The sequence below is a fragment of the Vicugna pacos genome, chromosome 2 (assembly GCF_048564905.1).
Source record: "Vicugna pacos chromosome 2, VicPac4, whole genome shotgun sequence".
Taxonomy (NCBI): Eukaryota; Metazoa; Chordata; class Mammalia; order Artiodactyla; family Camelidae; genus Vicugna; species Vicugna pacos.
The window spans coordinates 76273594-76290649 of NC_132988.1; the positions used below are offsets into that span (position 1 = coordinate 76273594).

Genomic DNA, 17056 nt, shown 5'->3' on the forward strand with positions numbered 1-17056 from the left:
ACTTCTACAGGATGAGAGAAGAGCGGACTTTCTGAAACTACCTCTTCCCTCCCCTACAGTTTTCAAAATCATGGAAATGACTTTCATAAACTCAGTTCCTCAGTTATGCAAATCACACATCAAAGTCCAGGAGAAGCACAAACCCTGCTTTAAAAAGAAGTTCTGCTTAAAGGGAGACCCTGCTGCAAAACAAAACCATTCCAAAAGCCCACTACTCTGAAATCCGAAAGGGTTAATATGCTCTTTTCCACTGAGGGGGCTCAATTAATAGCACTCTAACGTCTCATTAGATTAAGGCCATCTAAGTCAAAAGGGTGCGGGACCTTCTTACCTGGAGTCCTTTCTGACTCTTGCTTTCTCAAAGGAAAATTCAGGCGGTTTGTTGAGGTCATAGGTTCGGGTGGTTGGCTCAGCGGACACTCCAGCCTTCGCTCCCCTTCGGCTGTGGAGGGAGACCAATCCCGAGGCCTTGCGGTGGACCTCCAGGGGCACTTTATCTGGAGAGGCCTGACACGGGCTTCCTCCCTGCATGTGCACCACATCCTGAAGCTTGTTCAGCTGGATGCACTTGCTCTGGAGCTCCTCCGTGAGCTCTGCGATGGCCACAGTCTGCTTGGACAGCTGCTCCCGCAGCTCCTTCAGATGGTACTCCCGTTCCTGGATCTCAGCATCCTTCCTCCTCAGCTCTCTCTCCAGCTCTGTCACCTTGCTCCGGAGGGCACTGGCAGTGAGGTTCCCAGACTGGCCATCTGGGTTCTTGGAATGTTTGGGTTTCACTGAACCATTTCCCATTTTGCTCAAGGACCTGAAAGAGGGCACAGAATTGTGAATTATGTCATGGAGCTGCACTTCCCAATGGCCCCTACCGCTCCTCTCATGCCACTCTGTTTCATAAATAGAAACACAGGAGGCATCGCTGTTCAATAAGCAATACATTCCCCACACTTCCTGAAGGAAAGCTATGGGATGGATTTCCTTTGTCCCTCCGTGAGGACAAGTTGGCACTTGGTTTCATTCTTCCCTGTCCCTTTGCTGGCACAAACATCACACCTAAGCATTTTGCACAAACAGCCTGCATTACCTGCTGTTCTGTTTGGTTATTCTCTCTGGACAGCTGTCAAAAGCATCACAACAAAACTGCGATGCGGATGTCAGCATGGCAAAGATAAAACGCCAACGCGCAGCTACGGCATCAGAGGCCTGTTAATGTCACAACTCTCACAGTTCCCTGTGCGGCTACACTAAGAAACCGTCCCCTGATTTAGAAAATAACACATCTGCATTCCTCAGGAGGAAGAGGCAGAGGTGGTATTGCTTGATTAGCACGTTTCTCCTGCCCTATGAGCCTATTACGTTTGGCTTTTCTGACAATGCTCACTTCTGGATGGCAGTTACTAGAAGGTATAATAGAGGTATGGGGATTCTTCTACATCCTTTACTTCATATCCTAAAGCCAAGACTGTCCAAAAAATAACAACCTAAGGGGCAAGCCTCGATTATTTTCCCATAAAGAAAATCCTCAGTAGACATTCCAAAGTAGTCACTAATCCAGAGTCTCAGGGTGTGATGTCTAGATCAGGGAGTATGAGGCATCATTTCAGTAGATTCAGAAACATTTCTTAGTTCAATAGTTATGTATTTCAACATTCATTAGAAATATAAAAAATTGGCGTCACAAAATTTTGATGCTCAGTTAGGTATTTAAGTTTACTGAGTCAATTCAGTGAAAATAAAAACATAATCTGCAGATAATAAGCACATATGAGCAAAATCAAAAAGAAGAACTTGCATGGGTGAAGTTTGGAGAATACTGCTTTGATTAATTATTATCAAGTTTAAGACTTTTTAGGCTAGCTATTTAAATTTCATACCTTTGCATATGCAATTTTTGAGAGCCATAACCCAAGAAACTTATAAACTAAGTTTGAATTATCACTCGTTCTCTAATATCTGAAGAGATGAATGAAACTTTGAAGTTATAAATCCCACAAATCCTTGCTCCTCTCTCTCTCCAAATTTAAAACTCAGAGAGACATGAAATGCTCAGACTGATCTCACTAGCTCTACTGGAATCATCACTGTGACCTCTACAACAAAGACAAAGACACAAAACAGCCTCTAAGTATCAAACGGATGCAACCAAATAGCCAATCCAGGTAGCCTAAGATGGATGGTACAAACAGAAAATAAATGTACTTATAAAAGTAATCTTGCAATACCCAGACATTCTTCATAGAATGCAGGTTCAAAGTAGTCATTAATAAACATTAGCCTCAGAGAATCGCCTTAATATGTCACAGAGATGTGGCAGGTTTAACCTTTAAGTTTTTGTTGCCTTGGCACCATTTATTACCCTTATATATTAGGAATATATAAAAAGGTTAAGGAGAAGAAATTCAAAGAAGTGGCCCTGGACACCCTGGTAACCTGATCAAGCAATTCAGAAGACATTCGATTGGGAACTGAGAATAAACTTCAATGAGATTCTGAACGACAGGCAAGAGAAGGGTACCCCCAAAGGTATCTTCAATTAATGTGTGCACAAGTTTCTAACCTGCAGCACTGAGACATTGTGTAGACGCACTTTTTTAGTTCATGGACAAGCATTCCTAAGCCAAGGCAAGATAAAGGGAGAGGAATGGGCATAGGAAAAGAAATTGCCTTATAAAGAACAAAAGTAAGCACAAAAACTTTTAAATCTAATATTAAACTAACAACTTAATCTTTATTCATAGAGCAATTGCTTACAAAGACCTAACTAAATGCTGTGTACTATATCAAGGGCATAGATCCATGAATTTGCAGTCAAATTTGACACAGAAAATCATTCTAGCAATCTAAATATGAAAAGGCTTAGAATCATTTTTGCTCTATATATGGTAGTCAAAACATTCTGTACCAACCCAATAATTTTACAAACCTGAAACACAATAAGGCAGAAGACGTTAAATTCTCCCCAAACACCAACTCTTCTCTGGTTTTAGTGAAGTCCGTTTGGAAGCTGTATAAATCTCTTGAGCTATTTAGAATTCCAAAGAGGGGTGAAATGAGAGTAACTAACTCATCTTTCAAGTCACTAATTCAAGATATGTAAGTAAATCACTGAATGGCTCAATACTAAGTCTGATTTCTTAGTTAGTTTAACCATTTCAATTTTGGTGTCCTTCAAGCCAACGTTTCAAGTGTCTGGTTTCATAAAACCTAATTGGATCCACTTTGTTTCCTGTTTGTATCAGTCACTAAGATGAACAAGCTATTTCTCAAATATGTATTGCTAGTCACAAGCAGAAGCAAACCACAGGGTGTTGCTCTATCAACCTAGCAACTATAGGTTATTAGAATCATTCTTACAATCAAAGGACATGTATGATAATAAGAAATGAGCTTGGTGATAAGATCAGGATTTTTTTCATATACTTGACATATAGCACTGTGTAAATTTAAGGTGGACAGCATAATGACATGACTTACATACATCATGAAACAATGACCACAAGAAGTTTACTTAACATTCATCCATCATCTCGTCGTGATACACAATTAAAGAAATAGAAAAAAATTTTTCCTTGTGATGAGAAATCTTAGGATTTACACTATTAACAGCTTTCATAAATAACATACAGCAGTGTTCATTTTCTTTACCCTGTTGCACATTATATGTCTATTTATTTATCTTATAACTGGATGTTTGTACTTTTTGCCTGCCTACATCCAATTCCCACCCCCTCTGCCTGATAACCTCAAATCTGATTTCTTTTTCAGTGAGTTTGTTTCTTTGTTTGTTTTTGAAGTAAAATGAAATAATAAGAAATGAGCATGGAAATGAGTTTCTTCTGTATAGCACAGGTAAATTCAATGGCTTGTAGTAACCTATAATGAAAAAGAATATGAAAAGGAATATATGTAGGTATATGTATGACTGAAACTTTACACTGTACACCAGAAATTGACATAACATTGTAAACTGACTGTACTTCAATTAAAGAAGGGGGAAAAAAAAAAAGAAATGAGCATGGAGACAAAGATCAGAATTTAACATAAGCAATGGAGTCCAGCCAGGCAGGGTAGGAAAACCATCTCCCCCTTCCCAGCTGCATAATCCTCTATAAATTACTTAGAATCTGAGGTTTTCAAATCTAGAAAGTGGATATAACTATGTCCATCACACAGATTTATCATCAAGAGCATATTTGTAAGGCATTCTGTGCACTGTCTGGCATGTAGTAGGCACCAAGTACCTTACAGTACAGGACTGGTGGCTTGGTGTGAGGAAAAGCCCAGAGGACATCATTACTGAGTGGAGAAGTCTAGTAGCAAGAGGTTTTTAAAGAGAAAAATTATTGTGAGGGGAGGGGGTGTCCTTACTGTGAATTATAGCTTTCTTTAAGAGACGAAAAAGCCATTCTGGAACAAACAACCTGGAAAACCCTCCCAGTTAAGGGAAGCCCTGCCAAAAGATGGAGACCAGAAGGCGTCATGAACACCCCAGCCTTGGATCCAGGGCTGCACAGACTCCTCGTCTGTAATTCCCTCATGTAGCCTCTATTTACACATATTTCACTTACACCCTTAAGCCAAAAAGGCCTACTTAATTTTCTTTAAAGGCAACAAAAAAATCATGGTTCACTGTGAAGAAGGTATTCTGCAACTAGGGTAAGGGGCAAGGAATATGATGAGTAGAGGCATTTAGCAAAAGAGAGCAATACTATATAAAATTATAAATTATTATCACATTAATTTAATCAAGATTTAAGAATTGTCATTTACAAGAGGTAACTAGAAAAGACACAGGAAAAGCAAAGCTGACTTGCAGGCCAATTAACGCCCGACAGCCGGTGTGGGAGGAATCCGGCTTTGTTGTCTGTTTTTCCTCTAGCCCTAAAGTAGTTTGAAACCAGAATCTTGGCTCTGATCAAGACAGTATCTATTTTTCTCTCTACCCATCTGGATTCTGATATATATATATATCTGTAAATACAGGAGACGGTATAGTGCTGGCTAAGGTAGAGAGCCAGCGTCCCAATCCAAGTACCTTCACTTAGTATTTCTATGCCCTTGGCCACGATATTAAGTGTGAGCATGAATAATAGAAAAAGTAGACACACAGATTGACAGAGAAACAAAATAATGTGGCATATCATTTAAAGTTGTTAGAGGGTTCAATGAGATAAACCATGATAAGAACTTAGCGTAGCACCTGACATGTAGTATGTGTTTAATAAATATTAAATATTACTATTATTATTACTGTTAAAATTATTTACCTAATGAAATAACTCATTCTAGTAGAATAACTTACTGATCAAAAAAATCTGCCCTAAGCCAGCAGGGTGTTGCAGGAGAACAAAGTTAGAGTGCTGATACTACCAGACTTCAATACTTACTATAAAGCTGCAATAATTAAGACAGTTTGGTGTTGGTGAAAAAATAGACAACTAACTCAATGGTATAGCATAGAGAACCCAGAAATAGACCCACGAAAATTTTGTCAACTGATCTATGACAAAGGAGCAAAGATTAAATCAATGGGGAAAGATAATCTTTTCAACAAATTGTATTGGAGCAACTGGAAATCCATATGCCAAAAAAAAAAAAATCTAGACACAGAACTTACATCTTTCACAAAAATTAGATCAGAACAGATCAAAGACCTAAGTGTAAAACACAAACTATTGGACTGCTAGTAGACAATACTGGAAAAAAAATCTAAGTGACCTTGAGTTTGATGATAACTTTTTAGATAAAACACCAAAAGCACAATCCATGAAGGGAAAAACTGATAAGCTGGACTTCATTAAATAAAAACTTTTGCTCTGCAAAAGACACTGTTAAGAAAATAAAACAACAAGCCACAGACTGAGAGAAAGAATTTGCAAAACACCTATCTCATAAAGGACTATTATCCAAAATATGTAAGAAACTCTTAACATTCAACATTAAGAAAATGAACAACCCAGCTGAAAAAGATCTAAACAGACACCTCACCAAAGAAGATACACACATGGCATATAAAGATATGAAAAATTCTCAATATTAAACGTCTTTAGAGATTCTCAAATTAAAACAGCAATGAGATACCATGCTCCTCAGTATTTATCCAACTGATAAGAAAATATTTGTCCAACACCAAAACCTGAATTTGGATGTTTACAAAAGTTTTATTCATAATTGTCAAAACTTAGAAGCAACCAAGATGTCTTTCAATAGACAAATGGCTAAACAAACTGTGGTACATCCAGACAATGGAATATTATTCAGTGATGAAAAGCAATGACTATCAAGCCCCGAAAAGACATGGAGGAACTTTAAATGCATACTGTTAAGTGCAGGAAGACAATCTGAAAAGCTTACATACTGTATGATTCCATTTATGTGACATTCTGGAAAAGACAAAACTGGAGACATAAGATCAGTAGTTTCCAGGAGACTGGGGAGAGTGAGAAAAAAATGAATAGGTGGAGTACAGAGGAATTTCAGGGCAGTGAAGCTATTCTATGCGATACTGCTATGGCGGATATATGTCATTATATATTTGTCCAAGCCCACAGAACTGAGCAACAAAAAGAGCAATCTCTAATGGTTTCAGTTAATTTTTCAACATTGGCTCCTCAGCTGTAACAAATGTACCACACTGATGCAAGATGCTGAGAACAGGGGAGGGGAGGGGAGACTAGGGAAACTCTCTGTACTTTTCATCCAATTTTTCTGTAAACCTAAAACTACTCTAAAAAAGAAAGTCTATTAAAATAAACAAACAAACAAACAAGTATGTACCAAGAGTGAGTACAAGAAAGTTGATAGCATATTTCAGGGAACAGGCTGAAATGCATGATGTGGTAAAGGAGAGTGATGAAAAATGAAGCTGAAAAATTACAATACTGGAAAAAAGATACTGAAAAACTTCATATGCCATTTATGGTGTCTAAATTTAGTGTAGGTCAAGTTTTTTTCAAGTCATGTGGTCAAATTTGTCCTTTAGAAAAATAATTAATTGTTTTCTAATAAATACGCAATGGAGTGTAAAAAGCTTCGAGGAAGAAAGACAAAGTAAGAGGCTATCACACCAATCCAAGTTAAGAGGGGATGAGGACAAGGTAAAGGTCAGAAAGAGTCCCAACTCTATTCTAACGCTGAACTCAAGAAAAAATGGACCATCTCCATGGTGGCCAGAAGAGAAAAACATTATCATAGGGGATCTGATAAAAGCCATGGCTATAAGCAACTCCGCTATTTCCTTGCCTTCAATAAATCATGGAAAGTAGAATAGATTCTTTTTCATAATATGGGCAGGTTAGCCCAAAGTCAAATGAATTACAGAGGCTTCTAGAGACAGTTTTCTAAGTTGGCATGAAACTGATGCATCTGGTGTTACTCTTAACTTTGCCTCGCCAAATTTCTTTCAAAAAATAATTAACCATCACTGAGTATATAAATCCCTGCTGCTCCTCCCTGAAGCAACCACAAAGAGTTGTCCTTATGAGAAACAACTCAGTTTCACATAGATGCCACAATTAAAAGCTTCTGTCCATCTGACCTTGTGACTGTTGACCTGGGGCTCCATTTTGAAACTACTGCTTGTTTTCTCTGACCACAGCATCTTAATTTGGGGAGTAATTTTCTCTTGTGAAGCAGTCATATGAGCTTCTTATTGTACCAAAATTTCAGCTACTCCTGAGGCTGACGGTCTTTTTGAAGTGCCCCACAGAAATATTTACAGCAAGTTTTATAAATGCTACATATTCCATATTTTCACTTCCAAACATACTGGCATTCCATTCAGCTTCTTTTGGGTGCTATGGTAGCAGATAAGCAGGTAAACACAAGGAAATGTAATTTTATAGGTGTAGGTCTGGAGATTGTAGCTGATGGAATTTGAGTGATCTTAAGAAAAAGAATAAAGATTTGGAATTTTCCATTATGGCAACTGGGTAAGAGATGATGTCATTAACCAAAACAAGGAGCAGATTTGAGGGATATGACAGTGAGTTTAACTTTGGACAGTTTGAGGAAGCTCTGGAGCCATTAAAGCCAAGAAGTTCAGTAGGCAGTAAGAAACAAGGGACAAGAAAATCAAAGGGGAGAAGCTAAAAATATTTAGCAATCATCGATACAAAAGTAGAAGGTAAAGCCGAAGAAGTAGATAAAAGTGCCCAGGAGATTGGCAATAGGGGAAGAAGGGTGTTTAGATCCATGTGAAGTTTGAGAGAAAAACTAGAGAGATGGTAAGAAGAAGCTATTGTGTTTGTCAGAGAGAGGATGTGGAAGGATTAAAAGTAAAAGGCAAGAATGGTGGAAGGAATACTGCAGGGGCAGAATCTCCAAATGTGGTAATTAAATGGGCGCACACAAGAGGAGAGTCAAAAAAGGTTCCAATGTTTTGATCTTGGCAGGCTTAGAGGATGGCAGTACTATGAACTCATTCATTCATTAAAAATGAATAGAGCACCATCTACGGGCTAGGCACTGTGACACTGACCACAGTCAAGAGAAAAAGCACGCTTTATGGAGAAAGTATTGAGTCTGGATTTGTATCTGTTGAGTTTGAGGTGCCCGTGGTCATCAAAGTGGAAATCTCTAGCAGACGGTAGCAAAGAAGGTCAAGGCAAGTGGTAAGAACTGAAGTCCCACTAGTAGATGCGATCACTAAGGGAGAAAAGTAAGGAATGCCTCTATCCTTATGTGTGTACATTTAGATGGTACCTGTGGATATGACCTATAGGAGAAGACGGGGAGGAGCTGCCAATAACAAAGATGGAGAAGGAACAGTCGTACAGTAAGAGATCCAAGAGAAGTATCATAGAAGCCGTGAAGATGAGATTTTCAGAAGGTGAGCAGGCTGCAGCTCATCCCACAGGCATATCAAAGTAAATGAGATCAGAGGGGAAAATACTGAATTTAGCCTTTCACAGAAGAATTAGGTTAGAAACCGGATTACAAAGGACCCTGGGAAGAGCAGACACTGATAGTACTTCAAGACGGTACCATGGTTCATGCGATGGGTTTTCAGAATAGCGAAAACGTGAGAGCATTTGTAAGCCCAGAATAATGAACCAGTGAATACCGAGAAAATGAAAACACAGAAAAAGGGGATAATTGTTAGGATAATAGCTTAGAGGAAGCAAGACAATATGGGCTCAAACGGCTTGGGCAGGTTCCAGGCAACATATGCCTTCGCTGTGAAGGGAATTAGCCTCATCTGTAAGGATTTCAGAGGACCGGAGCGAAGCATTTCAGGTAAAAGAGTAAGATCTCTGTGTACCATCTTTTTATGTCATTTATTCTTAGTCACACAATGTTCCAATGGTGAAGATGGCCTCTAACTCACCAAAGAGAATTCTCCACCATATTGAGACTACCTACCCTCCTGTGTAAAACTAAACTGTAGTACCGGCGACAGCTACCGTTGTGTGGGACGATCGCCTCCTCCCAGAGTTAAACAGAAACTTCCAAAGAAAAGAGACAGTAATTTCTAAGGAACTAGGCGGGGTGGGGGGGGGGAACAAGAGGAGGCAGGCAGGTGTGTGCTGCTCTCTTCCTTTATAAAGAAGCTCCTGGACACTTCGGCAACGAGATGAAGATCAACGCGTCATCCTTTCTCCCCGTCCATTCTGCGTGCGTTGTTTCTTCGTATTCTGAGCCATGGTCCCACCTGCTGTGCCTCTGCACCCTAGTTCTTCTCAAACTTGAACCCCATGCTTTTTCTCTCATCCCCAGTGACTGATTTCGTTTTTGTCTGTTTGCTCTTGTTTCTTCACCGCCGGGAAAAAAGAGAGTAAGAAATGGGAAAGCGCCTCACGGTGCCTAGAGTGACACAGGACACCCACACAAGTTTACAAGGACTCGTGAAGTCCTCGCCCGAGACCTCGTCTCCTAACAGCTCCTCGGAGCTCGGCGAAGCGGAGCCGGGAGCGCACGCCCCGACAGGACCGCCAAGCCCTCAGCCCAGGGCAGCAGCCTCCCCGGCCGCCCGGGGTAAAGGCGTGAGAACCTAACGACTCCCCGCGGGAGCTGAGCTCGCCCCTCCCGCCCCTAGATGAGCTTCTGGAAATCCAGTAGCCTTCCCCTGCCCCCAGGAGCTCACGGAAGGCAGCCACCCCGAGCGAAGGCACCGCGTGCACGCGTTCACACGCCAGCAGCACAGGCAGGAGAGCTGCTGGGTGTGGAACCGAGGAGAACCGCGCGCACCGCACACCCAGCCGGCACCCGCGCGCAGCCCGGCCCCGGCCCCGGCCCCTCGGCGCCCCTCGGACGGAGACCCCCGCACGCGAGCCTCACCAGACAGCCGGGTAACTTTCCAGGTGCGCAGCTCGTCTCCTGGGCGCCGCCGCCCCTGCGTCTCCGCGTCCGCTCACTCGCCGCCCTCCCTCCCCAGCCTCCGGCGGCGCCCCAGCGGGGCGCGGGTCAGCTCAGCCAACCCGGGCCGGGCGCGGGGCGCGCAGCGCGGGCCTGGGGCTGCCAGCGCCGCCGCTCGCGCTACGTGGGAGCCGGGGGCGCGGGCGAGCGCGCTGCGGGCAGGAGCTGCGGCGGCTCGGGTGCTGCCGCCTGGCTTCTCCGCGGGGGCCGGTGCAGAGGAGACGCGCCGGGAGGGAGGGAGGGAAGGAGGGAGGAGAGGAGGGGAGGAAAAGGAGGGGGGCAGGGGTCAGCCGGGGCGATGGCGTGGAAGAGCAGGGAGCCGACTTCCCTGAAGGTGGGGTCACCCGCGCGCGCACCCACACCGCCCCAACCTTTACTCCCGAGACAAGCTAGCGGCGACAGCCGCAGTCTGCACTTTATACCCCATCCCCTCCGGAGTGAGACAACTTAAGTAGGGAGATAACATCGTGGTTGTAAGCAATTTTTTTTCATGTTATTATTTCTATTTCAAGTGTGTGGGACGAGGCGAGAGGAAAGTTCAGGGAGGTGTTCATCTTTTCCTTCCCCTCCCTCTTCCCCCTCCATCTCCACCCTCCTACCTCCACCCCACCCCCACCCTAGTCTGTGTTCACTGCAAGCTCCCTCCCACCTCGCCTCTACTCCCAGAGCACAAACAAGCGCACGTACCCTGGACGTGCTCTTCTCTGTCACACCAATGCCCTTCTAGAAGACACGTGAGGCCAGAGCAGCTTGGCGACGCGCGCTTCCCGGACTCTGGAGCCATACTTTGCCTCTAGTTTGCTCATTCACATGATGCTGGGGGCAAGTGGTTTGAACCGAGTTTCAAGGGACCTACGGAGTCTGTTGGTCTTCTGGCAGGGAGCTTTCATGATCACCCAAGCTGGTAATGCTCTCCCGGGCGACTTTTGATTACACCCCCACCCCCCCACCCCGAGGCTCACATTATGGTTTTCTAAGTTTATATATATATATTTTTCTAAGTTTATATATATATATACATACCATATATATATACACCCCACCGCCTTATTTGCTGTGCCCTGGAGTTGTGAGATCTCAGTGTGGCTTTCCCCCTTTTCTCCTGCCTGCGGAGGAATTTCACTGGTAAATCCGCGAAAGACAAGAGTAGTTTCTGTGTGGAGGAGCTGGAAGCACAGTGAGGGTCTATTCACTGTGCCTCTGGAGAACGTTAGAACCCAACTCCCTGGGGTTTTAAACCACATGGTGGCAGTGGGACTCATGTAACACCGGTCTGCACTAGTACATATATAAACTTATATAGAAATTAGGCCCACGGAAAATATGTTGAATAGGGCCATTACATTTCAAAGGAGAGAGAATGTAATCCTGTTTTTTTTATGTGTGTGCTAACCGAAAAAAAATAAGCAGACGTACAAAGTACTTTTTCATGAACAGATGCCAGAGTCTTTCCATTTTATGCAGGCCTTCAAAATAGCCCAATTAGAGGAGATGGGGATGGAAAAGAATTCCACAGGGAAAGGGAAAATAAGCCATTGTTAAGCCACTGTAATAATGGACATTGAAGTCGATGGCCTGAGTGTTTATGAACAGTTTAACAACAAAAAAAAAGAGAAAACCAGACATTTTCAAAGCCATTACATTTAATTCAGTCCATCTTGGGTGAGGTGGGGGGAACGGTGCATTGATAATGAATGGATCCAAAAATTGATGTATTGGGCCAGAGCATGCATTTTTTAAATGAAATAGAATAGGATAAACATTTCAGAAACATTACACATAGTGCGAGTAAATATATTCCATCAGCCTTTCATTTCAGTTAAATATGTAAATGTATGTGTACTGGGTCAACCAGGTAATAATGTATTTTCTTACTGTTCCTTGAGGTAAAATCTTGAAAGGCACTGATGTAGTACAGGCTGCTGCCCAGGGTCCAAGTTTGAGGGAGAACTTAGGTTCCTTCCCAGGGATGGATCCTGTGCTCTGTGAGCAATACTGAATTACAGAGAACAAGGAGCGGGGGGGTGAGGAAAAGGAGGGGAAAAGTGACCATGTTTGAGCTCTATATTCATTCTTTCCACAAATGTGCTTCTCTTCCTCAAGCTCGGTGCTTTCAGCGGTGAGCAAAATCAACATGTGATCTTGGCACTTCAGAATCCAGGGGAGGGACACCGTTATCAAACAAACACGAAAGCAACTATATATGTGATAAATGCTATGAAGGAAAATACCATGAGAGCAAAAATGATGAGGTCATAAATTCGATGCAGGAGCTAGAATTAATAATTAACCCAACTTAAAATGTCTTAAATGATAAGGAAATTTATTGTTTTCATATGGCAGGAAGTCCCAAGGTCAAGAGGCTCTATGTGGTGAATTTAGCAACTCAGTGATGTCAGGGCTGTTTCCGTTATGCCCTGCCATCTCCAGCATGCCAGCATTAGACCTGGGTCTGCCCTTCCCGTGGCCCCACGATGGCTGGAGCAGCCCCCTCTGTGACAGTCAGTCACCTGGTGGTAACAGACAGTCTTTTTTCAAGAGTGGGAAAATCCCTCTTGGAAGCCTCCAGTGACTTCTCCTCACCTGTCTTTAGTCAAAACTAAGGCACACACCCACGTCTAACTGCTGGGAATCGAGGGACGTTACTGTGATCGGTTGAGACTCTCCAGGATTTGCCTCTGAACTTTTAAGGATTGCATTCTCTGAGGAGTGGCTACCTAAACAGAAAGGAGAAGGTGGTCATGGATGTTGGGTAGCCAATCCAGAATCTGCTGCTGGAACTCAGGGATGACTCCTCTTGGGGGGTGGGGGTGGGGAATGACATTTAAACTGAAGATGAGTAAGAGTCAACAAGGAGTGAGGAGGATGCACTTTCAGACAAAGGGAATCAAGTGTGTGGTCTGACTGTTTCATGGGTTAAATGTGAACATGTAGTTTCTCATTTGCTACATCAACCCGAGACGTTAAGTGTACCTGACGAAGCAAACTCAAAGGGTTAAATAATATGATCAAGTTTACAGAGCTAATGAGTTGCAGAGCCAATCAATCTAATTCCAGAGCCTAAAATCTTGACTTTTGCCTCTATGGAGATAAGGAGAAGCCAAGATCCACTGGCCTTTCCCTTCCATTGATTGAGGAACAGAGTCCCCCAACCAGGTCCCCTCTGCAAGGTGCCTCTGGGCCCACTGGTAGTGCAGGACACACATTCATGAATAAATCCTTGCACACTGGGTGTGCCTCTGCTTCACTGAGTGCCATGGTCCCTGGCAGGCACTGTCACCAGAGTGTTAGGGTTCTCCTGACGTCAGCTGGGAGGTGGCCTATGGAGATAAGCAGAGTAAAATGTCCATCTTTGTGTGGCACCAGAGAAGTCCTTAAGCAGCCTTGGTGTTTTACGGACATCTCTGTTTCTCCTGCTTTCTCTTTATCACATGGACAGTCATCTAAGGGCCTGAGCTGGGAACAGGTTACTTCCAAACTGAGCTCAGACTCTCAAGGCCCTGCATGATGAAGTTCTGGCTCAAGCTCATCTAGTCTGAATCCTGTTCTCTTGGGATAAATGCCCTGACAGGAGACTCTGTAGTTGCCCTTGCACACACATTTCTCTTGGGCCACCCCATCAGATCAGCCTTGGTGCTCACAACATTTGAGCCCAGCCCATGGCCCCCCAAGGGTACATGCTGAGCTCTCTTCCATTTGTCACCAGAAGAAGCTCTTCTGAGGATGGGAGAGGGGCAAATCCACCATCCTCAGTCCCACTCATTTTCCATGTCTCTTTGGTTTTGCCCCCTCCCTTCCTTTTTTCTTTCATTCATCTGCATCTTGTTTATCTCCCCACACTGACCCCAGGGCAGCCATTTCAGTTTCTAAAGCTAGAACCTTGGATCACTGTGCCCTTCTTTCATTTTAGCTCTACCGAAACTTAACCCCAGAAAAATACTAGCACTTGTCTTTGGCATTCCTGCTCTCCAGGAGCCTACATCACTCCGTGGGCTTCTGAAACTGGGCCAGTTGATCCCATCACCATTTTCCTGCTGGTCTCATCTCTCTGCAGCCCACAATCTTTCTTCGCCATTCATTTCTTCCATGAAGTCTCCCTGATTCAACAGCATGGTAGTTGTGTGACCCCTCAGGGTTCCAGAGGCCTGTCAGCTTGGCCCTCTCCCTTAATGGACTTCAGAGCAGGGACTTTGTTGTATTAATTCTTGTATCTTCAGAACATATGTAGCGCAAATATTTTCAATATGCAAAAACAAAACAAAATTCCACTCTTTAAACTACTGTCTCTAGTTTCTTAAAAAACAAACAAAAAACCCACAAAAACTGTTCACCAAAGAACCCTGTGGGAGCTTATTACTCACATCACATAATCTTCCAGGCCTGGCACTGGGAGCACTGTTCTCCATTCCACTCTTGTGGAATTTTGTCAAGGGGACAATGGCTTCTCATTTGCCAAATCCCTTCCTGCTGATCCCTCCTGGGGAGGAGGGTGAGCCCCACGGGCATTAACTCACAATGCAGTAGAGCAGTTTCCCAGCCCCTCCAGGCAGCAACCAGAGGCTACATGTGTCCCTGACCAGTCTCTTGTCCATGCTCTCCTTGAAAGCCCTCCTGCCTCTACCCAACTCCCACTCATTCTGAATTCTCCCAGGATTCTGTCCTTATCCCCTTCCTCCCTCCCTCCCTCCCTCCCTCCCTTCCTTCCTTCCTTCCTTCCTTATTACTTCCTTCCCTCTCCGCCTGCTTTAGCTTCAATCATCACCTCTAGGGGTACTCTCTTTCTTCAGAACTGCACTTTATTTCAGCCCTTCTGCCAGTATTTATCACTTTCTACTTTGTATTATTGTTATCTATCTGCAGTTCTTATCTCCCCCGCTTGACCATAAACACCTAGAGGACATGGTTCACAGCTGATTCATCCTTACTGCATCTCTCACAGCACTAGTGAGTCCAAATCCCAGGGGTACAGTTGTGACTTATTACCCAGGAGAATTGTAGTTACATTTCTGAAATTCTACAGAAAGTATTTGAAATGTGGTCTTGATTTTCCTTCTGAAATAAAGATGATTGTTTGGAATAAAGACACAATTTAGAAATTAATAATCTGCCTAATTAATGAGCAGGTAATAGGAAATTTTACTACAAAAGGCCAACATATAAAAACATTTAGTTTTCTGTTTTTATCTGCATATACTGAGTTTCAGTACGTAGTGCACTGGTTTTCCAAAATAGTGATTTTGTTTGTCTAGTTATAGGCTTAGCCAGTGTGTACTAACTGTGTACTCGGCTCACAGTGTTTGGCATCTTGAGACAGGAAAGAAGGGGGCAGAACACAGCCATTAGAGGAATAACACAGCAATTAGCACTGAGATGGAAGAAAAATCAGCTCCCAATAGACCTGGAGGCCCGAGATGGTGGAGATTCAACCTCCAGTGGACCTTGAGCTGCATCATACGCATTGTAATATACTAGCATGGTGAATGGCACACCCACAGCACCATGACGGTTCCAAAGCTAACCATGAAGGGTCAAAGAAAGGACGGTGGCCCAACTCCTGGGAACCCCCACCCCTTCCTCAAAGTAGTTGGAATAAGCCTCTCACTTGTTAGCATATAAAAACTAGCAACCCCGTGTCTCATGGTCGCTCTCTCTCTCTTGCCTTGAGAGACAGCTCCCACTCTCATCTATGAAGTGTCCATCTTTCTAAATAAATCTACCTTTACTCAACTTTGGCTCACTTTTGAATTCTTTACTGTGCAAAGCCAAGAACCCTTACTTGGTGGGGCACGTCCCAGGGACTCAACCAAGACCTGGGACACGGCCATCCTCTCATGCCCCATTTTTTTTCCTGAATCAGTCCCACCATGCTTTTCTATTTCAAAATCAACATGGATCATCCATCGAACACTTTGACTCCTTAGACCTCATAATAATCTTCACGTCCACTCAGCGTCAGGCATTCACTACCACAGCTACACCCAGAATCTCCTCTAAAATCATGGAGGCAGACAGTGCCTGTGCATCCTGGATCAGCTCAGCCCTGCCTGCCCCCCAAGGCTTTAGTCCTTTGCCTTTCCTCTCAGACACAGTGATCGCAGCAGCCCCTCATGCTGTTCCCATGATTGTCAAGCCTGGACAAATGCTGTCACCAGCCTCAGCCTCCTCTGGAGTGAGAACCAGACCAGCACGGCCTCTACAACATCCATCGTAGAGGGAGCCTCAGTGGTTCCAGCTCCCAGGTCTGACCTGACTGGACCCACGGAAGTTCTGGCTTCCCAAGCTGCTGCCTGGAGGGCCCCAAAACACACCCTAAAGATACAGAAGAATTAATACCCTGTGGAGCCAACCCTGACCATTGAGAGACAGGAGCCAGGAAGAAGCCAGCAGATAATTGCTCACCCTTCCTGCCCACACAAGAGCTGTTCAGAGGATGCCATGGTCTTGTACTTCTGGCTGCTCAAGCATGACTCAGCAACCAGCTTTGTATTCTAGAGAAGCTGTGGACAGATTGGTCATGCATCACCATGAACCTGCTTTTTCTCCTTCTCTCCCTCATTTCCTTTTTTCCCTTACTTCTGCTTCCTTAGGATGACACCCCTAATTAAGAATTAGCAAGTGAGCTTTGTCTCAGTCTCTGTTTTCTAGAGAACCCAGACTAAGCTAAGACCTTACACTCTGTGACCACCACCTTCCATCCTTCAAG

General features: G+C 43.7%; 1 protein-coding gene across 1 annotated transcript in view; it reads right to left on the reverse strand.

The window, feature by feature from the left end:
• The window catches only part of PRKG2 (protein kinase cGMP-dependent 2), a 93142-nt gene extending 82789 nt beyond the window's left edge, over positions 1-10353 (reverse strand). Inside the window, exons 1-2 of the mRNA XM_072973408.1 lie at positions 10276-10353; positions 332-805 (exon numbers count right to left, since the gene is read on the reverse strand). Coding sequence (XP_072829509.1) covers positions 332-792 — 461 coding nt within the window. The 5' untranslated portion in view covers positions 793-805; positions 10276-10353. The remainder of the gene's footprint in view (positions 1-331; positions 806-10275) is intronic.
• Between the last annotated feature and the right edge of the window lie 6703 nt (positions 10354-17056).